The sequence below is a fragment of the Ctenopharyngodon idella genome, chromosome 24 (genome assembly GCF_019924925.1).
Source record: "Ctenopharyngodon idella isolate HZGC_01 chromosome 24, HZGC01, whole genome shotgun sequence".
NCBI classification, from domain to species: Eukaryota; Metazoa; Chordata; class Actinopteri; order Cypriniformes; family Xenocyprididae; genus Ctenopharyngodon; species Ctenopharyngodon idella.
Window position 1 is genome coordinate 20,883,827 of NC_067243.1, and position 27,995 is coordinate 20,911,821.

At 37.6% G+C, this 27,995-nt stretch overlaps 1 protein-coding gene and 1 long non-coding RNA gene across 2 annotated transcripts; one reads left to right on the forward strand and one right to left on the reverse strand.

The window, feature by feature from the left end:
• Positions 1 to 16: 16 nt before the first annotated feature.
• On the forward strand, positions 17 to 27,994 carry lamb4 (laminin, beta 4). Its single transcript, XM_051884574.1, has 36 exons — positions 17 to 282; positions 421 to 509; positions 4,595 to 4,642; positions 6,318 to 6,475; positions 9,578 to 9,713; positions 9,813 to 9,886; positions 9,992 to 10,180; positions 10,281 to 10,344; positions 11,034 to 11,248; positions 12,755 to 12,875; positions 13,048 to 13,236; positions 13,382 to 13,537; positions 14,036 to 14,148; positions 14,242 to 14,321; positions 14,413 to 14,545; positions 16,743 to 16,997; positions 17,088 to 17,273; positions 17,371 to 17,480; positions 17,837 to 17,957; positions 18,062 to 18,239; positions 18,342 to 18,485; positions 18,820 to 19,051; positions 19,137 to 19,294; positions 19,465 to 19,689; positions 20,623 to 20,840; positions 20,931 to 21,027; positions 21,110 to 21,464; positions 22,043 to 22,200; positions 22,352 to 22,551; positions 22,645 to 22,830; positions 23,008 to 23,152; positions 24,673 to 24,880; positions 25,003 to 25,138; positions 25,443 to 25,613; positions 25,802 to 25,955; positions 26,059 to 27,994. Exons 3-36 carry the CDS (start codon positions 4,603 to 4,605, stop codon positions 26,196 to 26,198), a joined length of 5,445 nt encoding a protein of 1,814 aa, XP_051740534.1. The 5' UTR covers positions 17 to 282; positions 421 to 509; positions 4,595 to 4,602; the 3' UTR covers positions 26,199 to 27,994.
• On the reverse strand, positions 17,342 to 18,958 carry LOC127507451 (uncharacterized). Its single transcript, XR_007928355.1, has 3 exons — positions 18,812 to 18,958; positions 17,605 to 17,639; positions 17,342 to 17,473 (listed from the first exon to the last, which is right to left on the reverse strand). It is a non-coding gene; the product is annotated as an uncharacterized LOC127507451 (long non-coding RNA).
• Position 27,995: the final 1 nt, after the last annotated feature.

The window sequence follows — 27,995 nt, forward strand, 5'->3', positions numbered from 1 at the left end:
CTCATACAGAATGCTGTATTCTGTACATGACAAGCATAAATCAGCTTTCAATGCAACATAATCCCTTTTTTCTCATACAGCCTTGGGGCTTTTCTTCCTTCTCACACACACACTCACAGGAGCTCAGGTGTGTCTTTACAAGCTTCAACTTTCAGAGTTATTACCGCACAATCCATGGCTGGCAGCTATAGGAACGCGCCCCACAAGCCCGAGACCACAACATACTGAGATTATCAGAAGAAGACCCTCTCTAATGAACTTCAACTCTCAATCCTTTTGAGTGTAAGTGAGATTGTGGAATTGTCAAGTCATTTTTGTGTAACCAGCGAGTCATTTTTGTGTAACCAGCTGTGCTGCAATATTAAGAATAATACAATGATGTGCAAACTTTGAGTCAGTGCTTTGAATTGTTCTCTATAGAATATCGGACTATGATGGATCTTTGGTAGAAGTCGAAGTTGTTCAGTCAAGTCCCCAACCACATGCTATTTGTCTTCATATCTGCTAAGGTATGTGTAGAAAATATTCTGTCATAGCTGATGTAATGATTTCTTGGTTTAGTTTATGTAACTGTTGTGGGATGCACTGTTATTTTAGTATCATTCATACACTGTTTTTTATTTCTTTCCATTTTCATTTCAGTTATAGTTTTTATAGTAATTTTTTGGTCATTTTCAAGTTTTTAAAAAAAAAATATTCAATAGTTTTTTTTATTAATTTTTATTTTAGTTTTAGTTATTTTAGTATATCAAGTTAAACTAAATTTTATTTTATTTAAGACTTATTTTATTTAAAGCAACAAAATATTGTAGATATGGTTTTATGTGGTTTTAGTTTTAGTTAACTATAATTATTGTAGTTTTATGTTTAGGAACTTTTTTATTTTATTTAGTTGTATTTATAGTTGGTTTTATGCTTTAGTAACTAATATTTTATTTTTACTTGTAATACAGTAATTTAGTTCTTACTTTTAAAAAATACCAAATATAAAAATTCTACAAAATACTGTAATGACCGAAAGTTATGTCCGGCCTAGGAAAATTTACATCTTCATCCTTTATTCAAATATTATTAAGAAATGTGTTGATGATTTTGAAAGCATTTTGTAGTTGGGCTTGGAGTCAATTGTTTTATTATGATAAACAAAACAAAATCATGTGCGGAAATCATTGTTGGCCAGGCTGTCATAATTGTAAACACATGCAAAAACACGAGAGAACCAACGAAATATTAATAATATTTCCTGAGAGCTTTTTGTTTTTCTATATATTTTTTTATAGTAAAAGAAAACCTGTAGCTGTAGTTTGCCTTTTTTTCCAAATTTTTTTTTCCAGAGAAAAACCTTAACCAAGTTTAGTGTTTTCTTCTTCCCATCATATTTAAAATGTTTATAAAATATTTTCCTCATATTTTGATAGTTTAATTGAACTTGTAGGGTCATCAAAAACAAATATCCTTTCCAGACATCACTTTTGACCTCAACTGTATGTCTGACAAACAAAAAGTGAAAAAACATGTAGTAAAATATATAAATGAAAAATGAAAATAATTATAATAATAAATATAGCTTTGAGCAGCAATTATCGGGGTTCAAGCGCTTTTTTAAGCACATGCACAAAAAAGTATTATGTTTTATTTAGCAAGCCTGTAATCATCTCGATCATAGATGGAAGAGACCAATTACAGCCAATACAGGAAATTCACCATTGGAAATATATGGGTTTTAAAGCTTTTTAACAGTTATCGAGGTGGAGCTAAAAACCTTGGACTAGTTCACCAAAGTTGGTTTTTGAAATATTCTCCAACATTTAACTACCAATTCGATGGTGGTCCTAGAGGCAAAGTTGTTCAGAATGAGGAGTTCTACCATGTGGTATGAATGTTGTGGGCATGTGCGAAAAATCCCATGATACACGATCCTTTACGCACGTGAAAAACGTGAATGCGCCCCCACCGGTGGCCGATTTCTTTCAAATTTCTCACAGACCTCTATGGTCGTGAGTCAAGCAGGCCCAGCAAGTGTCGTTCCAATCAGCCTCCATTAACCTTGTCTGATAGCTGCTCAAAATTCATTGGCCGATGGCGGCCATGTTTTTTGAGATACGTCAATGTCCTCATAGACAATCATGGCACCTTGGACAAAGGCACTACATGCCAATTTTCAAGTCGATTGGACTAACGGTGAAGTAGTTATAGCCATTTTCATGTTTTTTCATGTTATAGCACCGCCAAGTGGCCAATCGCGGCCACAGAATAAGCTCTTATATAGGTGTGCTGAGTTTGGTGAAAATATCTCATTCCGTTCACGAGTTATAGCCATTTTAGTAACACTTTTTTAACGTTTTGGCAGCACTTAGAGACCGTGAATTGAAATTTCAACTATTTTTTTGATAACTACTGACAATCAGACTCCAGAGAATCTCGATATTACAAGTAAATTTTTACGAGTGAGGAACGCATTTCGTCCATCTTGAGCCAAGAATTCTAACGATATAAGCCACTTGAGCATACGTCTAACGGCTTAGGAGTTATGAGCGATATTTTTTTCACCGCTGTAGCGCCCCTGTCAGGCGATCGGGGCGAGCCTTGGTGTCGTTGTAGGTGGTGTGAGTACTACCAGCCCTAAAAGTTTCAAGTCTCTACGACTTACGGTTTGGTCTGCCTGCTCACTTTTAGGGTGGACTGGTGATCCATGGAAAATTTAACAATTACAATAGGGTTTCAGTGCTACTCGCTTGAACCCCTAATAATAATAATAATGACGGATAAACTGTCCTGTCCAGATAAAATAAGTAATATCATATTAAATTTGAGCACAATGTGATTGACTTTAATGCAGGACTTTTTTTTTTTCTGTAGCTGCAAGAGCTGCTGTTGCATTGCCTAAAAACAAACTAATACTCGAATAACGATCTTGTTGTTGCATGTTTTAAATTGTTGTTTCGTAACACACAAGACTTAAACAGAAGCACACCTGTAAGTTCCGGGGCCATAGTCATGTAAATACATTGTGGTTTTTCTTGAATGAAGTTCAATCTGCTCTGTTAAAAAGACTGTGTCATAGATATACTGACAGACTCTGCGGAAAAATCAAATCACATGCTCATCTCACACTACTGTAGTCAATGGTTGAAATGGTTTTGCTTCAGGACCTAGATTTCATAACAGACATGGACGAGTGGACAAAAAATTGTTTCTCATAACAAATGTAACAAAATGTCCTTAAAATAAATGTATTATTTATTTATTCATTTTACTTACAGTTTGATTAATGATGACACATTTTATTTTCACTACAGCAATTTAGTTGTATTTAGATTTTTATTTAAAGGTGCAATGTGTAATTTTTAGGAGGATCTATTGACAGAAATGCAATATAATATATATAATGTTTTCAGTGGTACATAAAGAACCATTATGTTTTTATTACCTTAGAATGAGCCATTTCTATTACATTCACTGCGGGTCCCCCTCTATGTTAAGTCATCATTTTGCACCGGCATTTTTCTACAGCAGCCCTAAACGGACAAACTGCTCTACAGAGCACATTTATTCACTATGTTGTTGTTCTTCTAAATTGTTTGTGTTTTTAGAGGCAGTTTGCATCACCACTACATTGAATACGCACAAAGTAGTAGTGGTAGTAGTTAGTCGTCGTCTGGTTTATTAGAAGCAGAGACCGTTCTTTGTCAGAAGAAACAACACAGGCTAATGTACTCTCTGCTGTCTCAGACAATGACATCTTTGTTTTGTGTCCGCCAGACGGCCACCGTAGCTTCTCCGAAGGGGGGGGGGGGAGCTCTGTTGGTTGCAGTTCGCAGCTAGATGCCGCAAAATTTTACACATTGCACCTTTAATTTTTAGTAGTTTTAGTTTTTTATTTATTTATATGCCAAATTTTAGAATCCTACAAAATTTGTTTAATGAATAAAAATATAAATATCTATAAATTAAAAATAAATATATTTTCAAATATATTTTCTATTGAAAATATAATGAACTCTCATTCGTCACTCGTCAGATAAATAACTACACAGTAAAAAAAGAATTGTTGGTTTAACTTAAAAAAAAGTAAGCTACCTGGCTGAACTCAAAAAAAAAAAAAAAAATTGAGTTCATTGAAATTAAAAATTTGAGTTAATACAATGAAGGCGATTGCTTTAATCAACAGAAACTCAAAATATGTTGTCTGAACCACATAAATTATCTAAGTTGATTTGACAAAAGAAAAAATGTTGTGATAAACAAATCATGAAAATAATTTTTTAGTGTAATCCAGAAAGCATTGTCCAGATAAATTTTGATTTATAGTGCAAATAAAGTGCTGATAAACACTGCCAAGATGTTCTCAGTAAGTTCTGAGAGCATGTAAGTCTTAGGTGTCCATCCGATTGCTTATACTGACATTTTGATTGCAGAATACTCAACGAGAAAAACGTTTTGACACCTTGCTTTAATTAAACCGGTAGTAAACCTTGGGGCAAGGGCTGTGTTTATTGTGACATATTTCTCTCATTGATTTTGTATCACATTCCCCCTCCTCCATTCATTCATCCATCCTTTCTCTCCCCTCATGCACCCATCTCTCCTATAGGTCCAGCTATGCAGATCCGATTGGAGACATCAGCGTTCCTGCTTCTCTGTAAGTCTGCTCATGTCTTTGACATTGCTGGAAGCTGACAGTGAAATTACCCTATGAGCCCAATCATAGGAAACATGTGATCACTTGCCACCCTTGGATTGAATTTTTTTCCTCCCCCCACTTGTTGACACTTGAATCCTCTAATATGCACAAGTTGTGTTTCGTTGTATATTTTCAACATATTTGTTTAGTTTTTGTAGCAAAGCCAGTTTGAACAAATCACTGTCACTCAGTTTAGCAATTGTTCTTGTTCATACTTGTTTGGTTTTACATGTACATTTTTTGTCTTTCAAGTGTTGCTTTTTTATTGAAACTTGGTAAGGTAACTTAAGACAATAATTATTTTTAAGCTGCAAATTAAGCTGCAGTCTAGTTTCTAGAGAGAAATTGTATAATAATTTATAATTAGTATATGTATTATAATTATGTATATAATTACATAGATTGAGTGTTGTAGCGTTGACATATTTTTGTAGGCTAATTTTGTGCAATAATCCAATGGAAAAATCCAACTGGAAAAATCCTATTGGGTTTTTGTTGAATGAACCAGGGTGATGCTATATCGTCTGCATTGGCCTACAAAAATACATCATTACCTCACACTGTAAAAAAATATTTTCATGATTTATCACATTTTTTCTTTTGTCAAATCTTAATATAACTTAAGATAATTAATGTAGTTCAGATAACACAATATTTTTAGTTTCTGTTGATTAAACTAATCGCCTTCATTGTATTAACTCAAATTTTTTATTTCAATGAACTCAAAATGTTAAGGCAACTTACTTTTTAAGTTAAACCAACAATTCTTTTTTACATTGCTATCAAACTAAGAAGATGGGCACTTTTTCTAAACTCTGCTTCTTGAAGCTTTGAAATATTTACAAATCTTGTATCAAAAAATGGTTCGAAACACATATCAAACTCTCCAAGTCACGAGATTTCAGCAAACGAGGCTATAGTTGACGCTAGATGGCTGTGATCTGGTGAACACATGAACCAGTACAGTATCTAATGGTTTAAACTGATCTCAGGTCAGTTTTATAATGTAGGTTCACTCTTATTAATTAATTTTAATACATATGTGTGTAATATAAAAATTATAATTATAGTTAATTGTTAATTTTAAATGTCATTGCATTTACAGTGTCTTGGCCAACAGGTGTCTCCACCTTATGGTGTTTTTTGACTGTTTTTTTGAAACTGTGAATCATTTTACAAAGCAATTTGTTCAATCTATTTGGAGTTTTAAAAAGCTTTGTTTCTCCCATCACTACAAAATAAATTATTTGCTATTGTGTAGTTGTTGGTTGCGGGTGGTATTAGGGGTGGGAACGTTCTCATACTTGAAAGGTTTTATTGGACAATATTTGTATACGCCCCTGAGCAATTGATGATGTCATAAATATTTTGAATGTGTATATTTGCTAAGTTTATTTTGTCATCTTTATAGTGTACACTAGAATAGAGAGGTCATCAAAGCGAACATACATGGACTAAAAGGGTAGTCCAACATACATGGACTATTTAAGGGGAGGGGCATTCTGAGTCTAGACAGCATTTGATTGGACACAAATTTGTAGTACAGGATGAGTCATCAATATACAGCTAACCTTATTAACTGAGGTTTAGTTAATGTGAAACCTGAAATAACTGTGCATTCATGTTTTTTTAGTGATATCAGCTCCAGTCCGCCTTCAGGACGAATGTGTGGGGAATTCATGTTATCCTAACCTCGGTGACCTCATGGTGGGTCGTGCTGCCCAACTCACTGCTTCTTCAACCTGTGGCCTCTACAGACCACAAAACTATTGTATCCTGGGATACCTGGAGGTCAGTTGTAAAAATCGCAACACTTCAAAGGGTTTGAATGTCAGTAAGGGGCATGTGTTTTAAAAAATGTATGTCTTTAGAGTATCAAACCAGAAATGAAAGTACATTCGAAGAGTTTCTTGGAAAAATACTAATATAAAAATTCAAGGTTGTAAATTCTCAAGTCCTCAAGCAATTACATTTCTCTCAGGAATCCGATTACAGTGAAGCCCTTTTTTTCTCAGACATATTTGCATAACATCTTCCTAAGCCAAACTACCCAGAATACAGTTCCATCCCAAAATGGTCCCTTTTCAGCACCCACACTGAGATAAAAGAGACGGCATGCTTTTTTCCCTTTTTTTCAGTGTGGATTGACAGCACTCTGGCCAACCCTTTGGGTAATACATACTACAGACAAGTTCTGATGTGCCTTCCTCAGCTGTCGTATAGGTCATTACCTCTTCTCTGCCACAAGACTAATTTATGCCTGTTTCCATATTCCATTTTCCTCCCACCCCATACCCCCGGCCCTGTCTATACAGGTGATAAAGCTGGTATGTGGGTGTGTCGTTTAGCACTCATTTTGTATATTTACTCTACTTTTCTTGACTTGAAGAGCCAACCGCATTGGTGCTTCTAATAACAGGCAGTATAAATAAAAGGAAGCTGCAAAAACAGTGAATGCATTTCGATTGGTTTCTCAGGTGTTAAAATGAGATTATTGATGTGATGGACAGCACTTGTTCATACATGCCCAAAACTAAGACGTGCCCTCTGCATATCCACCCTCATTGTCCCTACTATATTCTGCCTTTCTTCAGGAAATGCTTCTGAATTTTTGCCAGGAGACACTAATTACATAGAATAATACATTACTGCAGGAGCTTCTGCGACTTACTCCCCGCTGTATGAAGTTTACTTGAAAATTCTTTATTTGTTCATTTTCTCATGTTGTTCCAAACCCATAGAAGTTTTTTTCTTCCATGGAACACAAAAGGTGATTTTTTTTTCTGAAGAACATCCTGGTGGGCCTTTCCAATATAATGAAAGTGAATGAGGACTGCGGCTGTCAAGCTCCAAAGAAACCCCATAAAAGTAGTCTATAAGACTGAATGCACTATATATAAGTCTTCTGAAACCTTTCATTGGTTTTGTGTGAAGAATAGTTTGAATTGTAAGTCGTTAATCATTGAAAATCTTGCCATTCGCCCTTACTCTCCTTGGCAAGTTCATAAGAGAAGTAGTCATGTCCTGTTTCAGATCAGATCTTTTCAATGAATCAGTTGATCATGTTTACAAACTTATCTGGGTACATTTTTCCAAAAGCATCATTATCCAACTATGGAAGTTCTGTCATTACCAACATATTTCAACAAATCTGTTTCCCAAAACCATAGTTCCAACAAACATTCCCAAACATCAATGCAAAGTTATGTGATTGCACCTACAGCTCTCGAACTGTGGTTAGAAGCATAGTTTCTTGTTAGTATGGCATGTGGACTTAATCATGCCTTTGAGCCAAATAAGCAACTAACATACAGTACAATCTACATATTTCATTCCAAATACATCAATCAGGCATAACATTATGACTGTGAATAACACTGATTATCTCTTTATCACGGCACCTGTTAGTGGGTGGGATATATTAGGAAACAAGTAAACATTTTGTCCTCTAAGTTGATGTGTTAGAAGCAGGAAAAATGGGCAAGCGTAAGGATTTGAGCGAGTTTGACAAGGCCGAAATTGTGATGGCTAGACAACTGGGTCAGAGCATCTCCAAAACTGCAGCTCTTGTGGGGTGTTCCCGGTCTGCAGTGGTCAGTATCTATCAAAAGTGGTCCAAGGAAGGAACAGTGGTGAACCGGCAACAGGGTTGTGGGCGGCCAAGGCTCATTGATACACGTGTGGAGCGAAGGCTGGCCCGTGTGGTCCGATCCAACAGACGAGCTACTGTAGCTTAAATTGCTCAAGAAGTTAATGCTGATACTGATAGAAAGGTGTCAGAATACACAGTGCATCACAGTTTGTTACGTATGGGGCTGCATAGCCGCAGATCAGTCATGTTAACCCTTGTCCACCGCATAAAGCACCAACAATGGGCATGTGAGCATCAGAACTGCCTACGGAGCAATGGAAGAGGGTGTCCTGGTCTGATGAATCACGTTTTCTTTTACATCATGTGCATGGCCGGGTGCGTGTGCGTCGCTTACCTGGGGAACACATGGCACCAGAATGCACTATGGAAAGAAGGCAAGTTGGTGGAGGCAGTGTGATGCTTTGGGCAATGTTCTGCTGGGAAACCTTGGGTCCTGCCATCCATGTGGATGTTACTTTGACATGTACCACCTACCTAGGCATTGTTGCAGACCATGTACACCCTTTCATGGATATGGTATTCCCTGGTGGCTGTGGCCTCTTTCAGCAGGATAATGTGCCCTGCGCCACAAAGCTTTTGAGGAGGAGTTTTTGAGAAGGAGTTTGAGGTGTTGACTTCCAAATTCCCCAGATCTCAATCCATTTGAGCATCTGTGGGATGTGCTGAACAAACAAGTCTGATCCATGGAGGCCCCACCTCGCAACTTACAGGACTTAAATGATCTGCTGCTAACATCTTTGTGCCAGATACCACAGCACACCTTCGGGGGTCTAGTGGAGTCCATGCCTCGACGGGTCAGGGCTCTTTTGGAAAAAAAGGGGGACCAACACGATATTAGTAAGGTGGTCATAATGATATGCCTGATCGGTGTACATACAAATGTCACCATCTGCTTGACGTCATTAATTATATTTTTGAACCAACGTGGTTCAAACAACAGATGTGCAACAAAGTTACTACGATTTTGGGAAATAGTTGTGACTGTCTTGTTAATTTCTCCATTGATGCATCGTATTATGGTAGTTGAACAGCGAGTTACTTTGTTGTACGAGAAACGTACCCCTGAATTATTAATTTATGAATCTGATTTGGTTCTCGAGTTCAGCTTATTGACCAGCCATAATTGTTAACAGCCCAACAGAAAATTGGTGAACAACCACTTCATTTTCGTTGTTCAACACACTAAAATGGTTACATATTGCCATTTGATAGACACTTTTGCCCTTTATCTCAAAACTCAGAATAAGCGCAAGTGCTTTACCTGTGACTCCAGGAGCCCCTACAATCTCCACCACAATCCCAACAGCCACCGTATAGAGAACATCATCACAACCTTCCAACCTGAACGCAAGATGAGCTGGTGGCAGTCTGAGAATGGTGCGTAACATCTTTGCATGAACTGAATAGACACTTTGTCATTAAATTCTGCTGGTATTACAAATTTAGACTTAATTTAGCTTTATTTCAAAATCTCAGGTGTGCATGAAGTCAGCATTCGGTTGGATCTGGAATCAATGTTTCAGTTTAGTCATTTGATATTGACATTCAAGGTACATTCAACACTTCCCATATGACAGGTCTTATTCATTTAATTTTAATTAATTAATATTTCACATGTGGTTGAGCAAACTATTTGATAACATGCTCTCAAACAGAGTTTCCGTCCTGCTGCCATGTTGGTCGAGAGGTCAAAAGACTTCGGGAGAACCTGGAAGGTTTTCCGTTACTTTGCGGAGGACTGTGCCAACTCATTCCCCGGTGTCTCTGAGGAGCCAGCAGACAGTATTGATGACCTCATCTGTGACAGACGCTACTCTGGGGCAGAGCCATCCACCGATGGAGAGGTATAATCTCAGAGCAATCCTGAAATAATCCAACCTCTTCTATTACTTACATTTAACATACTTACATTTCATGTTAATTCTTACTGTGCTTTCCATCCAGGTGGTGTTAAAAGCCTTGGATCCCAGTTTTGACATTCATGATCCATACGACCCTACTATACAAGGTTTGTGTCTCACTGAAGGTGTTTGTTTTAGAAATAGCGCAGTAATTTAGATGTCAAGACCGGATGATGCCTAAAGGCATGTCCGACAATTGAAAGGTCTTGATATCTAGATGAATATCTAGATGATGAGCTCATGGTGTACTAGACACTTTTAAAAATTCACTGTGACGAAAATTTACACTGTTCAAACATGTCATAACATAGTCTGGTACATTGGTTCTCACCTGGGCTTTTTTCAGGACCCAGATTAATTAGAGATGCAGTGATATTAAAATTCTGGATATCGATAAGTCGATAATTATTCATGTTATGGCCGATAATCGATAAATGGCCGATATTAAAATTTCATATTATTTTGTCTAAATCAAAAATAACACATGAAAAACTACAATTATATGCTACAAATTAATTTAGAAGTCAAAGCATTATAATATACAGTTTAAAAAATGCATATTCATTTTGAGATTTTCTAAAGATTTAAGAGTATTAATAAAATATATATTTTTTTTAAACATTAACTGTAAGTGAGGTAATCTAGATGTAAAAATGGAGGAAATAAGCTGCACAATTAAATATCCAATATCTGCCAATATCAATAAGTGAAAAATTTGTAATATGGGCCAATAACAGATATGGTGCCATTATATCTTGAAACACAAGCAATATCAGTTATTTCTTATGGTCCTCAGAGCTGATTACCCTGACGAACCTGCGAGTAAACTTTACCCGTTTGATCACCCTGGGTGACACGTCGCTCACACGACGGAGGAGGAACCCACAGAATAAGTACTATTATGCCCTCTATGAGATGGTCGTTCGGGGGAGCTGCTTCTGCAATGGTCACGCCAGTCAGTGTGTTCCCGTGGATGGAACACGTGGAGATACCTTCAGTGAGCCTGGCATGGTGAGCATACTCCTGCAAAAAAGAAAAATCACATACGAGATGTTCTTAATGTCTGAACTGTTTCTCCAGGATGGCAATAAAACTAAATGAAGATTAATGGAGACATTACTTTTCTCTAGACCCCAGATAGTCTTCCATATATCTTCTTTAGACATTCGGAAAAGAGAACTTAATGTCTCATGCTGTGCTCAGATTGCCACAGTCATGAAAAGTATATGTGAACTCAAACATTTCTCATCCAAATTCTTTCAAATTTTTGTCAACCATTTACATCAATTTTATATACTCCTGTTGGTCAACAATTTGTCTACATATATAATGTTTCATGCTGTTATTTCTATAATTGTGGACTGTTTTTTAGTATATATATATATATATATATATATATATATATATATATATCAGGGCCGTTTCCTCCGAGGAGGCAAGGGAGGCAGTGCCTCCTCAAAAAAACTGGATGAGAAAATAATCGATATTACAAAAATAAAACAATGAAAATGTTACAAAATTTGACATTAAAAAGTGTAAAAGTCACTCGTTTTTCTAAAGAAACACTGTCAAACAGTGACACCCGCAGATAAAGTTACAGCGGGGAGTCCGCGTCTCTGTGCCTCCCTTCAGCTCATAGAAACAAAGCAGAGCCCCCTAAGCATGCGGTGGGTTTAGTGGGGAGTAATTGAGAATGAATGGGGGAAAGTCACGTGAGAGGAGGCAATGCCTCAGTCGCGCTATGATTGGATATGATCGGTTATGATTGGTTCGTGCGATAAATCCCGCCTCTTGTTTTCGTGCGCGTTCTCGTCGAATCAGGTCTGAATGAAGACAGTGATGGCGTTAATAGAAGACTAATTAAAAAGTAAGTAAACAACTGTCACTTACATATTACCGCTTTGTGTCATGTCAAAATCAAACTCGAAATGGCTTTAGTGAGCAATCAGCGTGGTAAAATTAAAGGTACATCTTTGTGTCTGTGAGTGAGTGGTCAGTGTGTACAAGCTTGATGACTGCTTAAAATAAATTGACTATTAAAAATAAAAGCTTAATATTAGTTTATAAATAATATGTATTGTTTAAATTGTTACTGCCTTTAGTTATTATTTTGGAATAAATGTAAAAATGAGTAAAAACACTAACTTGATGAAATTTATACATGGTTTTAATAAATGGAACATTACATAGTGTAAAAATAACAAAATAGAATTGTATTTGGTCTCTCTTTTTATGTTAACTTAAAATTGTGTAACAGGGACATAAATGAGGACTTTGCCTCCTTATTTTAAAACACCACTGCACACCACTTATATATATAATTTTTTTTCTTTTTAGGGCAGTTAACAATAATTACTACCAAGCTTCAGTGTAGTATAAAAGGTTTTGCTCTACTGTTATAGGAGCCTGTTTTTAATCTTAAATTAGTAGCTTAGTTTACAGACATTATACATGCTTTTGATAATTGTCTGTTTTTTGTGATCCTTTGATATTCACCTCTGTCTGACTTTGCTCAAGGTGCACGGTAGATGTGTTTGCCAACACAATACCGCAGGGAACAACTGTGAGCGCTGTCAAGACTTCTACCATGACGCCCCCTGGAGGCCAGGTGGAAAAACAGACTCAGATGTTTGCAGAAGTAAGCATACTCTTACTATTGACAAGATTTAACCACAAAAGACACTCTTCTGGCTCTAAATAAATTTGGAAGAGATACTAATGTGTAAAATAAAGGCATGCACATTAAAAGACATTAACACCCTGGAAGTAACAATAAAAAGCCATATGTAACTCCTCCTTTAATGTTTCAGGATGTAACTGCCATGGCCATTCAGAGAAGTGTCACTTTGACCTAGCACGCTATCTGGCCACTGGTGGGGTTAGTGGTGGTGTGTGTGATGACTGCAGGTACAACCGTGCTGGATCTCAGTGTGAGCTGTGTGGGCCGTATTACTACCAGGACCCTCAACGCTCTGTGGACGACCCCAACGCTTGTATACGTGAGTGAAAAAATCCTCTAGACTTGCTAAGAATTTTTTTTCTGTTCTAATGTTTTTCATTGTTGTCCTCTAAAATAATCATTCTGGAACAAAGGCTACTTAAAGGTTTCTAAAATATCTCTATTTTGTTCTGTACTATGTCCAGCTTGTGAATGTGATCAGGATGGCTCAGTGGACCGTGGTCTGTGTGATCCAGTGACTGGCCAATGTGTGTGTAAACAGAACGTTGAAGGAGAGCGCTGTGACCGCTGCAAGTTTGGGTTCTACGGGTTCAATCGGGACGATCCTAGTGGCTGTCAGTGTAAGTGTTCATTCACCCACAAAATGGGACTTTACTGAGTCATTTCATACTCAATAACGTGTAAAACTGAGTTGGAATAACTAAAAGTCGGACTTTCAGTTAAGCGGGACTTCCGTCTACTCAAAAGTGTCTACCATCCCTGCTGAAAAATCCAGAATAAACCAGCATGAATTCCATATTGGTCCAGGCTGGTTAGAGCTTATATAGTGCTGGTCTAGCTTGTAGACCAGCATAGTCATGCTGTTGTCAAGCAAAACTGATCTGGTGTAGCTGGTCCACCAGCACTCCCAGTTCCCATGCTAGGAACCAGCAACCATCATACTGGTCCCAGCATGTAAAACTTGGTGACCAACAATGCTGGATTTTTCAGCAAGGTTGTGAGGTCACAAGGTCGGGAGTTTTGAATAGCCAAAAGTCTTTGAATTCACCTACTTGCAAAATGTATGCACTGGCCTAAATGTTTATCTAACCTTTCTCCATTAATTTTTACATGTACAGTGTGCAGGTGTAATTTCATGGGAACGATACGCACAGACAACACTTGTGATCAGAACACAGGAAGGTGTATTTGTGAGCACTTTGCTTACGGCCCACAGTGTGACCAGTGTCTGGTGAGCTAAACCTCTCCATCAGACCACAGCATGTAAACTTAATGATTTACACTTGAAAATTTTAATGTTTTACTATGTTTTCCAATTTCCTAGCCAGGTTACTGGGGTCTGGGAAACACAGTCTATGGCTGCTTACCCTGCGACTGTGACATTGGAGGGGCCCTGAGAACTGAGTAAGATTCTCAGCAAACCACTTACCTCTGCAGCAAACCACTTACCTCTGATTAATTGTTTACAAGACTGTATGTGCATATATATATTCAGATGTTCCTCAGTGGATGGCCAGTGTGAATGCAAGCCTAACATGGTGGGCCACAAATGCAGTGATCCAGCCCCTGGCTATTTCCTGGCTCCTCTTGATTTCTATATCTATGAGGCTGAGAACGCAGCACCTCTGGTGAGAGATTGTGATTGGCTGGATATGATTTCTTTACTAATTTATATTCTATATTTGAGGTCACACTAGACCAGTGGTGGCGAACTCTGGTCCTGGAGAGCCTCAGGCTATATCCACACGAAGCCAGAGCTTTTCCTATCCGATCTTTTTTTTCCCCTTGTCTCAAGAAATATCTGCGTACACAAGAAACCACTGAAACCGACTCAAAATGATGTAGTATACATGTCAGATCAGTATGTGGAGCTGTAATTATGCCACAGAGATTCTGCAGCACGAACACAAGCATGTAGTCTGCTATTGTTGTTGTTGTTTTGTGCTGTTAGCGGTGTCTTAAGGCCTTTGCACACTGAGTCCGAAATTTTCGTATGCGTTTTTTCGTATTTGTGATCCTAAAAATTCGTCACGCGCAGAGACCTTGCACACTGAGTCCGATGCGTATTAATGAATCTGTTGCGAAAAAATTCGCAAAACAATGCAAAATGGAGTCTTCAAGCAGTGAGCATGATTTAGTTGTCCTCTCTCTTCTTAAAAAAAAAAGAGGAAATATTGAGTCCATCCAATCCCGAGATTGCGTAGAGAGGAAGAAGAGTTTCACCTCATCAAGGAGCTGCTTGATTATCCCGAGCATTTCAAAGTTTACTTCAGGATGTCAGTGGCTCAGTTTGATGCTTTGCTAGCGATCTGTCAATCTGTCTTTATATTCTGTCTCTTTGTATTCCGCACGTTGTTTGTCATACAGTGCTACTGCTTTGTGCTGTAGACGACGTGGATCAGCTTGTCAGATGGCATTCGGGATTTTGGCGTTCACTTGTACGGTGGCTCTGAATTGTCAAAACGTTTCTCAAAATGCATGCCACGGATGCGAAAAACGCAGAAAATTGAACCTGATCTGAAATTTTTTATGACGGACGAAAGTTTCGGAGGCAGTGTATAAACGTGATTGACACAACGTGAGGTCGTATTTATTTTTTAACGTGCAAACATTTTGGACGCGAATTTCGGACTTAGTGTGCAAAGACCTTTACTAGGGTTGACACGTGGGGTGATGACATCATCGTTTCACAAAATACACGGATTGACTGTACACACGAAAACGCAAGGGCGTCGTTTTCAGATTTATCCACTCTGGGACCCGGTTTCAAAAACTAGCGGTTTCACCTTCTGAAAATGCTGGATCCGTCTGCGCCTATATGATACAAAATTGTTGTGTATATAGCTAAACTCGTCTCCATGTGGATGGGCCCTCAGTCCTGCAGAGTTTAGCTCCAACCCTGATAAAAACTCACCTGCCTATAGCTTTCTAGCAGCCCTTCAGACCTTGATTAGCTGGTTCAGGTGTGTTTGATTAGGGTTGGAGCTGAACTCTGCAGGACTGTGGCTCCCCAGGACCGACATTAGCCACCCCTGCACTGGACTTTGAGCATGCAAAATTTCTATGGACACTGCAATGGTCACAATATGACATTTTTTTAAACACATTATTCAACATATACTACATCTAATGTCTAAAAATATGCTGTCTACTCCACTTTATTGCAACGCCGCAATCCTACAGATTTAAAGTTTGCATTCTTTTAATTCAGCTAATAGGTCATGCCATGACATATCAGTCTTCTAATGGTCACATGTCTTCACATGATGCAAATTCTTAGGGCAGAGTTCACCAAACTTGAAATTTGAAACAGCCAAATTCGCATGAGCTTGCATTTCCTGCCTTCCGCATTTGCATACATATGAATAGAAGTCAATGGAATGAAAATTGTGGTGTGACCGCCACTTTATTCATTCATAAGAATGAAGAAAACCCATGACTGTGTGTGTGAAGGTCAACAAGTCTCTTAAAATAAAGAAAATTTGATAAGGCAAGTTTAGTTCAGGCTGAAAAATGTCAAGTGGTGCAACTTCCCAAAACATAATTTTATAATTTTATAATTTATAATTTATAATTCATGTTATTTAAATAAAAAAAATTACCTTGAAAAATATATTTACAAACATTTTTTGAAAATGGATGTGTGCACTTGTATTCAAGGTATAAGGAAATATGTTATTACTTTTTACTTCATTGTTACACCAAATATTTTGTCTTTAAATTTAAATGTTAAATTTAATATTTAAATTTTAAAATTTATATTTTTAAAGATGTTTTAACAGAAAACAAATTGCACACTTCAGCTCCCACTTTCTGCTTCCACAGGTGACAGTTTCTCCATTTATTCAGCCCACTACAGTCTACATACCTGAACGACCAACAAAGCTCCCTCTATGTCCCCTGGCTCCGAAACCTTCCCCAACACCTCATAAAGAAACTGAACCCCCAACGGTGAACCCCCATGTCACCCTGCCCATCTGTGAGCACTACTTCAGACAGAGGGGTTATGACTTCAAGATCAGTAATGGAAGGGTTGTGGTGGTCAAGCCTGAGAAACGGCGAAGACGAAGACAAGGCCAGGTGAAGCTTGAAATGACAGATAAACAAACTGTCCAAGTTATAATGCTACAGAATTTAATGTGTTTGTCTTACTTGGTCGTTCCCATGTAGAGGACAATCCCCTTTGAACCAGGCTCACCTCTTCAGATCATCCTGCGACAACGTGTCTCAGATCGGTCTGTCACTTGGACTGGACCGGGTTTTGTGCGAGTTCAGGATGGGGCAGGACTCAGATTTACTGTCAGCAATATACCAGCAACTCTTGACTACTATGTAGTTGTCCGCTATGAACCAGAGGTCAGACAGTCCTTTCAATCAATATTTGAATATCAACGTTTGTTTGAAATGTTTTGGTCCATTTCACATTTATGTATTGTAAACTTTATCTTTGCAGTCCACCGATGATTGGACAGCTATTGTGAATGTTGTATCACTTGGATCAGGGGATGGACGTTGTCCAAAAGAACCATCCAACAAAATGTTTACTCTTTCAGGCTCTGGAAGGTAAGAAAAATGTTGTTGGTTTATTTTTGCATGATTTGCAAAATATTATCAAGTTTCTGTCGAGTGATAGTTTACTAAGGGTATAGTTCACCCAAAAATGTAACTTTTGTCATTGTTTACTTACCCTCACATTGTCCCAAATGTATGAAATTCTTTCCTCTGCAGAAGAGAAAAGAAGACATTTTGAAGTGTTTTAGAAGTGACAGTGGAGTCGAATATTGTTTTGGACTCCATTAACTTTCATTGCTTGTACTGTCCTTTCAGAGCTCAGTTTCTTGAAACCATAAATATCAAATAACAATTTTAATTATTACTACATCTACTTCATCTAACTACATTTAACTATTCCAATACAGGACAGCCACTCTGGATCTTCCAGTGTGCCTCAATGATGATAACCAATACCTCGTGGACATCACTTTTAGAAAGCAGTACAATGCCGGCCCTCAGACCAGCTCATATATCCTGATTGACTCTGTAAGATTTCAACCAATCAAAATAAATGGAAATGATGAAATAGAAAATTACTTAAGAAATTGCCTTTTGCTTAGTATATTTGACTCTATTCACTTTCACCATAGGTAGGCCTCATTCCCAAAGTGGACTCCCTCCCAAACTTCTGTTCACAGTCATATCTAGCTCAGTTTCAGCAATACCGCTGTATTGAGTTGGGAGCACAGGCAGGAGAGCAAACCCTCCCGGAAGTATGTGAGAAGCTTATTGGAAGCATGTCTGCCTTTATTCACAATGGTGCAGTGTGTGAGTATCATTTTAAAGTACACCACTGATATACATAAGATTAAATTACTATACTAAATTAGTTACTATATGTATACTATGTGTATCTGTATAAATCAACAGCTTGCAACTGTCATCACATTGGAGCATTTAGCTCATCATGCAGTAAATTCGGTGGACAGTGTCAATGCAAACCTAACGTTATTGGCCGTTGCTGTGATTCCTGTGCTCCTGTGACGTACAGGCTTGGACCCAATGGCTGCTCACGTAAGCCATATTCTCTCAGGTCATCTCAGGCATATTGTGACAATCTATATTTCAAATTTGACATGATATAATTTGACTTAAACTATTTTTTTTTATAAAGTAAAACATATCCAGGTGGTTCTACTGTCCTGATATCATAAAGTCAATAAGTCTCTTTAAATATCATATATTCTGACCTTTTATGACATGGTATAGTTCAGGTTTAGCTTTAGATCATTTAAATTCAAACTTATGTTGAAAATAAACATTTTAAACTTAAGAAAAAATTTATAAGAACATGGCACATGTGCTACATTTTTTCTTAGACATTCTTAATTTTCATTGACCTTTCTAGCATGTGACTGTGATCCATCTGGCTCTACTGCTGAACTTTGTGACCAGACAACTGGTCAGTGCTCGTGTCGAGATGGAGTAACTGGCCGGCGCTGTGATAAATGTTACCCTGGATACTATGGGTTTCCCCTGTGCAGACGCTGCCAATGCAACAGGTTGGCTGACATCTGTGACCCCGTCACTGGAGACTGTTTGAACTGCAGGGAACACTCCACGGGACCCCACTGTGAAAGGCAAGAGAGGATTTTGAGATCAAATTGTTTCAATTAAAATAAATATCACTACAATTTAGATGCTAAAGGTCTTTTTCTATTCCAGGTGTAAAGATGGTTATGTTGGAGACCCTGTCTCTGATCAGCCATGTGAGCCATGCTTATGTCCAGATGTGAATGGAAGTGGACGCTTCTTTGCCATTTACTGCAACAAGGACCCATACTCTGGAGCTCCAAACTGTGAATGTCTGCCTGGATATACAGGTCCTTGTTCAAGTTTGCATACACCACATTTCCAAGACTATCAAAGAGTCTTCCAGTTACCTGTTTGATGTAACACACAGTCAGTGATGGAAGTAAAGACACAACACTGTTTAAAAAAAACAAAACAAAAAAAAACATTTACTTTATAAATCTTACCCTTACTCTTGCAGGTCTATACTGCGACTCCTGCGCTCCTGGTTACTACGGTGACTTGAGGTTACCAGATGGCCGATGCGAGGAGTGCTGTTGCAACAATAACATTGATCCTCGAGATGGTAATGCATGTGATGCTGTAACTGGCGAGTGTTTGCGCTGCTTACACAACACAGATGGGCCGCACTGTCAGAGCTGCAAAATTGGATACTATGGCAATGCACTCGCTCAAGACTGCAAAGGTACGGGTTTAAAAAGTTTTCAATCTCAAGAACGTAATTTTTTAACGACTCAAATATTGATCATAAATTCAAAGGCTACCTCAAAGGCTACCTCAAAGGGTACATTCACCTAAAATGCTTAATGTGGCTCAAACCAAGGAGAACCAAATTTCTCATGTTTCCCTTTCTAATGCTAAAACAACAACACTGCGAAAGGGAAAGACAATGTGTTGAAACATTTTGTATGTCAAGCGTAGTGTTAGTTCTGGCAGGTCCGGTCAGTCAAGCTCGTGTCAGCCGACTCTTAGCTGATCCACGTCTACCTATAGGAATATGACGCCCATCATAGCAATCCTATATTTAAAATCAGTACAGTCCATCAGTATTATCAGCATCTTTATCGCATTGCTCAGGAGCTAATTATCCTCCTCCATCCTCAACTCCTCCTTGCCCAGAACAGAACCATACCACCAATCCAAACTGTATGCTAATTGTCAATCGTCTTTGATAGTGGTCCTGACAGAAATAACTGATAAAGAGAAAACTGTTAATGTGTCCCAGAATATAAACATATAAATTTTAACATTAATGTCATGATGAAATGGAAGTAGCAAGACATTTTCTTCCGTATTGTGACGTACATGTGCAATGGATAATTGAAAAAGAAAATATGTAGGACGAGACTTAGTAGGTGATTAATCGGTTGTCGACTGGATTTTGAATTGCTGGCATTGCATCCAAAAATTAATGTGAGCTTGCAGTTGATTGTAGAAGGGTGAGTTTTAAGTGGGCTTAATGATTGGCATATGTCCCCCAAGAGAAATCTACATGGATGAATCGTTCACAATAAGATTTATAACATGCATTTACAAAATAGGGTGAAAATATGTTTCTATGGAAATGCTTAAATGCCTTCATAAACAACATATGTCTTGTTTTTATTGTATACTTAAGAGTGCTCTTGTGACTGGAGGGGCACAGATGACACAAAGTGTCCAGCTGGAAGTCCCTGTTTCTGTGACCAGGAAACCGGCCAGTGCCCATGTCGCACAGGTGTCAATGGAGCTCTTTGTAATGAGTGTGAGGATGGATACTGGAACCTGGATGGGGAGTCTGGGTGCGAGCCCTGCAACTGTGACCCAGAACATGCTCTCAATTACGTCTGTGACAAGGTTAATACTGTATCTTATGTTAATATAATAAATTCACTTTTCACAATAAATTTATCATCACAAGGGCACCTTCATTTTTTGTCCTCCCAGATCACAGGCCAGTGTTTCTGCCAGCCAGAGTATGGAGGCAGAAAATGTGATGAGTGTGGGCCGAATCACTTTGGAAACCCAGATATACAGTGCATGTGTAAGCTATTATATGCAGAGTTTTGTTCTCTTCCAAGTCACTGTCTGCTGACTAAAACAAAATGATCTCATCCTTCTTTCAGCTTGTGACTGTAACATGGAGGGCACCATTTATCCAGCTTGCGACACTTTCACGGGTGAGTGTTTGTGTAAGCCAGGGGTGACAGGCCTTTTCTGTGATGACTGCGCCCCGGGTCACGACAACAAATTTCCTGCCTGCGAACCCTGCCATGCCTGCTATCACCTCTGGGAGAAAATCATCTCAGATGTTAGAATAGATGCTGAAAGGATAGAAACCGTGATGCCTTGCCCTGAAGACTTTCGGCTTAGAACTGATCTACAACACTTACAGAATTTGTTGGAGAAGCTGCAGAGTCTGCTTAACATGACCACTCAGGATGAGCTTAAAAAACTAGAGGAGCTCTTGGCACGCATTAGGTATTATAATGCCTTTATACAATGGAATTGACATTAAACCACAACATTTCTGGGTCAATGACATAATGCTCATTTCATTTCAGATCTATTAATGTATTTAAAAATACTTAAAATGATTTCTTGATGAATTTTAAATTTCTTTTTTTTTTTTAATTTCTGAATTTAAATTTATTTTTTGGGGGATATAAAGTCAAAATGATACAGCTGTCCTCATATCAAAATGTTTTGAAAAGAAAACCTTATGCAGTTAGTCATAATCTTTAATATTTTTTTTATTTTAGTAACAAACTAGGCAAAATAGTCAGTGCAGTGATTTTGTTAAAATATTACAGATTTGTGAAAAACCCTTGCCGCCAAATCAAAGTCAGCATGCCCAGTGGTGCAACCAACAAGTCATGCAGTGCAACCAATGTGCAGAAATATGCAGAAAAGAAAATATAAAAAAGGAAATTGTTATAATGAACACTTTTTTAGTGCATGACAACCCCCAAAAAACATATTTATAATGGAGGGAATGTGTACAGTAGTCATGTACAATGAAAGCTTATATCTTGCATGGTATTTTACTCACTCCTCAGGAATGAAATGGAGACCATTGACCCAAACATAATCATTATTGATCCAACCTTACTTCTCAACACTAACATCGACATCATCCGCCTTGAGTTCAATAGGCTGTTGAAGAATCTCAGAGAGAAGACAAAAGAGGTTCCAGTGACAGACGCAAAAGCTAAAGGTTTGTTTGAAAAGTGTTAAATCTCAAGAAACAATACCAACATGAAAAGTTATGGCTGAATTGTACTGTCATTTGTGAACAATATCATTTTAACACTTCAGATTGGATTTTAAAGGTGCTACTATTGAACTATTTTGTCTCATATCTTCAGATATTTTGAATAAGATCAAAAAGCTCTATGACGAGTTCACTGACAGCGTGAAGAAAGTGGAAGCGGCTAAAAAGGTTCTAGAAGCCTCCAGGAAGACGAGAGATAATGTCACATTGGAACTTGCTAAGTGTAGCATAGGAGAAATGGATAAGCTGGAGAGGAACTTGAAGGCTCTGAGTGTTGCCAACCTCAACGAGGAGGTGAATGAAGACAAGACAGTAAAACTGGGGTTTTGTAAATAAAGAAAATGAATATAAATCTGTATATCACAGTGAGAAATCCTTCTGCCGTAGGTCTGTGGGGCTCCAGGTGATGCAGAATGTGAGAAAGCAAAATGTGGTGGAGCTTTGTGTGGGACATGCGGGGGGCCGGCCTGTACCGGGAGTGTACCCATCAGCCTCAATGCCTCCAAACTGGCAGAGATGACCGAGAAGAACATCACTGCTCTGCAGAGTAAACTCAAAGAAGATGATGCTAAGGCATGTCAAAAACATACCAGTACCATCCTATTCTTGTATACTTATATTTGTAATTTTTTATTGCATATACTTTATAGCGAATATTTATTTGAAGTGTCTATATTAGGGTATCCAGAGGAACTTTATCTTTTACATGTAAAATTTAGGCCTCATTCTGTTTTTTTTTTCTATTTACAGCTCATGAACATCTCAAAACTGACTAATTACATCAAAGATCAAGCAGAGGACCTGATGAATAAAATTAATCAGACTAAGAACAAATATGAGATGGAAAAGACTGACACCAAGAACCTCATAGAGAAGATTAAGAACTACCTAAGAGGTACTGCATATAACAAATCAGTTAGTAGCTTCTGGTAAAGCTAGCCTGGTCTTTGATCATATCCAGTCAGGAAAAGAAACTGGATAGTTATTTCATCATCTACTCACCTCAGGTTACTCTCAGACAAATCAGTAGTAGTATATTCATTTTGTGGAGCACAAAAGCAGAGCTCCAAGCTTCTTTTTTCATACAACAAAAGTAGACAGTGACTAGTGTCAATCAGTGCATATACATGCACCCTCATAACGTGATTATAATTGGATTTTGGCAATATTGCGATTAAATTTTACCTCATGTAAATGCAATACTTCGATCAAACGAATGTGATTAAGCTCATAATCGTAGTAACCATAATTACATTAAACAAAGTGGTGTACGCTGATTTTAATCGCAATAAACAGGCATGTAAACACCTTAATCGCATTATTACTGCTCTGATCAAAGTGCGCATGTATTCGGACATACACGGATGCAGTGTGTTGTTCACACAACTTCATGAATGAACTCAGTGACATTATTCTCAAGTTTCCTCGTCTCCAAATCGCTTAACTCTGTCAACACAACTCGCTGTGCAGTATCTGCCCCGTATCTTCTTCCAGACGGCGCAAAGAACACGTCAGCAGCGTAGGCAAACCCGGCACTGCGATGATCATCACAATGCCGTATATCTAGTACGTCCATAAAAATGTATTTTGAATTTGATGTGAGTAGATTAAAACAATGGCGGGTAACTTGCATACTGTATGCCTATCTGAGTGTGGTATAACCATACTTATTAGCGAATAATCAGAGTAATGAAAATTGCATGTAAACTGGAGTGAAGAGTTCTTCTTGTGTCATGTAAACATCTTACTGTGATTAAGACCTTTCTGTGATCCGATCGATCAAAACGCATCTTAACACCAGCTGTAAACAGGGTGTTCTATTGCATTTGTTGTGGTAAATTTTGACTAACTTGTTGTAGAATTTATAATAGATAATTCGATAAGGGAATATGTTTCACTAAAGATTTATAATACAACTATGTTGTAGATATTATTAGTTTCTAAATGTGTAGGTTGCTATATAACAAATGCTATAGAAGAAAAAAGAAAGAAAAAAGTCGAGAGCGCGAACCTTTCAAAGTATACTCTTTGGCTGTAAGCGCAAAAAGACGCATTCAGCACTTGTGAACTTTGTTTTCAAGCGCTCAAGTCACTCTCACATGCACTGCTGTACGTGCACCGTCCACACAGACGGGGTGTGTGGGTGTCCGTGGACCCTCCTGATGATGAAAATTATATCATACGGACAGTGCGCAGACCGTTGCAGAGCGCGGATGGCCGAAGTATACTTTGGGCTTGATTGTTAACTAGTAAAAAACATAAAACGTAAAAAACAGCTTCGTTCTGCCAAAATGTTTGGTGTGTCATGAGGCATGAATATAAAGAATGAATTTTAAGATGAACTACTCAAGTTTACATTTACAGTAAAATGTACATCAGAAAATATCAATTTAGTTGAGTATTGTACCTTAACAGATGAGATGGTGAAGCCAGAGGACATTGAGAAGCTGGCCAATGCTGTGTTGTCCATTCAGCTGCCCAAGTCCCCTGATGAGATCAAGGACATGATTGAGAACATCAAGAAGATCCTGGCAAACATCACAGACTTTATCGATGATCTAGAGCACTTGGAAAAACAAGCCAAAATTGCTGAAAACCTGAAGGAGAGGGCCAAAGAAATATTGTGAGGCTGTAGTAATGAAGTCTATATCTCACAGCTGTAGTTTTTGCTATTTCAGTGTCCTTTATAAAGCTAAACCTGTGGTCACCAGCATTACTAATCCTGCTTGCTTGTTGTATAACCAGGAACAGAACCAAGGCAATTGATGTGAAGGAGATAGAGAAAGCACTGGACGATACAGCAGAGCTCAATGACAAGACAGCCAATTATCTGGAAAAGGCTAAAGAAAACAATGATGTTATAAGTAGCAAAGTTAATGAGGTAATGGTTTATTTTGCTGAACAATTTAAGGAATTGTTTGAGTAATTCTGCCATTATTCACTCACCTTCATGTAATGTCTTGTCAAATTATGGTGTCATTTTTCCAAACATCATGACGTCAGACGTGTGGTCCACCATTTTATTTTTGTGTGATCTCTTTAAAATGAATACTAATTCATAATTTCATTACTTTTTCATTTATTTTGCTTTCAGTATGTTATTACCTATTTTGAGAGATATATACTAGTATATATACCCCCAATATACTGCTTTATAACAATATTTTCTCATCAATGTTAAATAGACGGAACCTAAACTGAAAAACATTGAGGATAATTTGGATTCGACTCGTGCCAAAAAGTTACTGGATGAAATTGAGGCCTTGAAGAACAAGACAGAGATGAACAAGGCTCAGGGGAAGGAGGCCAAAGATGCTGCCAATGCAGCTCTCGCCAGTGCCAATGACGTCAACAAAGTAAGTCTTACAACCACAAGTACATATATATTATGTAAATATGCAGTATGTTGGATGTACAAACATAGTTACTGTTTAAAAGTATACTCATATTAACTGGAAAGATGCTGCAGCTGCCTTTATTTAGCTCCTAGTAAGTTAACCTTAACCTGTTCTGTTAAGAGTAGATTGCTTTTCTACATCTACAGGATTTTAAAGAACTGAAAGAGCAGTTTGAAAAATTAAAACTGAATAGCACCAACCAGAAAGTTAATGAAGAGGCTAATGAACGTCTAAAGAACATCACAATGGAGGCAGAAACGCTGGCTAAATATGTGGAAGATAAAATGAAGATCATTGAAGGTACAATATCATAAAAACAGAGCAGTATGCATCTGGATTTAATGGTTTTATGGATTTCAATATGTTTGATATGTGAAATGTTTCTTTATCCTTGGGGTTTCAGACTTGGAGAAAAGGATTCTGGTTGCAACTAAAAAAAAAGAGAAAAATATAGAAGATTTGGAGAAACTTCAGAAGGAGGCAGATGATTTGAAGAACTTTATAGTTGACAAAGTGGAAAAATATGGTCTGTGCTCCACTTAAGCCTGCAAAGGGCTTCCCTTCCTCAAAATTAGAGGAAGCATTTTAGTGTTTGCCATGGGAGAATGCTGAAGGCAATGCAGTGCAAAACTGCCTCTGAACAGGACTATGGGATAAATGCAGTCTCATCAAACACCAGAAATGCCTTATGGTAATATTCTGGATCTGTCCAGTTTTATTAATCTTTTGTTTTTCTTTAATTATTTTCTTTATAGTATATTTTTTAGTAAATTATGGTCCAGTCCTGTGTTTGACAATGTCATATAGGGAATGTATAACCCCGACTGTCCACTAGGGGACGCAAGAGTAAAATTAAAAATAAAACATCACACAAGTACTTGTTGTTTCCTGCACCGCATGGATCTACAGTGCCACAGCAAAACAAATCATATTTTACTCAAGTTATGAGTTTGTTGAACTGAATAAGATGAGTTAAAAAGAATGTGTACTACAAAATAATGACAACAAAACATATTTTTCTATTGAGTTGTCCTCAGAATCACGATTCAGGTTTTGAGCCAGGTTTTGAAGTGAATCGTTCAAAAAGACTCATGAATTTCATGTTTGAATTAGACTTACGAATCAGAGATACAAATTCAATTACTGATCAATTCAATTCTGTCATTTCAAATTAGCTTAGTCTGAACTATTTAAGCATATTCCTATAAGCTTCCTCCAACAGTAAGCAGTTGAAATGCTTTTAAGTATTTTAATTGTTTTTGGTTCATGGTTAAGTAATTAAGACATCTATAGATAAAAATATACTTTAGCATTACTTCCAGAGTTTAGCTCTACAGCTGCTCCATGTGCAATAAGATAAGACAGTCAAGTTTAGACGCCTGCTGCTTGTGGAATGTGTTCATTTGTCTCTCGTAGGAGGTGGAGGGTCTGTGCTTTTGTCCTGTGGTGTTAATAGCCTCTCCGTTTACTACTGAATTGCAAAACCAAAGGTAAAGCCCCACTGATGTTATTTCATTGATCTGTCTGAGTAGATCTTCCCCCCTTTTTAGCTACTTAAGTGTTGTTGAGACATTTCGTATGAGATAATTTCATCTTCATTGGATGAAGACAAAGGGAAATAATTAAAATGTGCAGTTGTTACCTTATAGTTATTTCTACTTGTCTGATCCTTAAAAATTACTTTTAGGAGTAACCTGTAGTCAGGCTAATTCATTTATTTTAAATAGTATATTTTGACTTGAATAAAACTAGTTAATTTAGGTGTTAAAACCTGAAGTACATTTTTATGTTACCTGACAGAACTTTTTTTTTTTCTGGTGTAGGTCAGAAAGTCTGTTGAATGGTTAAACCGTGTCTTTCAGCTTTTCAAAGGATCTACATATATTAGTTGTGTCACCTTACCTAATCTCTTCCTGAAGTTTACAAAGAGAAAATAACATAAAAAAACGCTATGTGAGCTGTTTAAAGGTGACAGGATGTAGGGTAAATCAATTTAGTTTTAACTTTTTACACAGTGTGCTTTGGAGAACTTGCCTTCCATCCAAATAACTGACCACTTTTTATTGCTTTGGAAATACACTGATAATCAAAAGCTCTGGGTTACTTCTTGGTGTCTAAACTGACAAGAGTTTTGTTTTTCTCTGCCTGGTCATTTAGATTATTTCAATAATTTAGTTCAGCCGAGGCAACCATTAGTTCTACATGAACCTCCTGAACTGTCTAATTCTTGAATTATTGAGGAATCCTCCCTTATTTAAGGCCATTTCACTCATCACAGCCCAGTTCATTTCAGCGTATCTTTGAAAGTGAGAATAGCTGTTAACATAATTATTGTTAGGA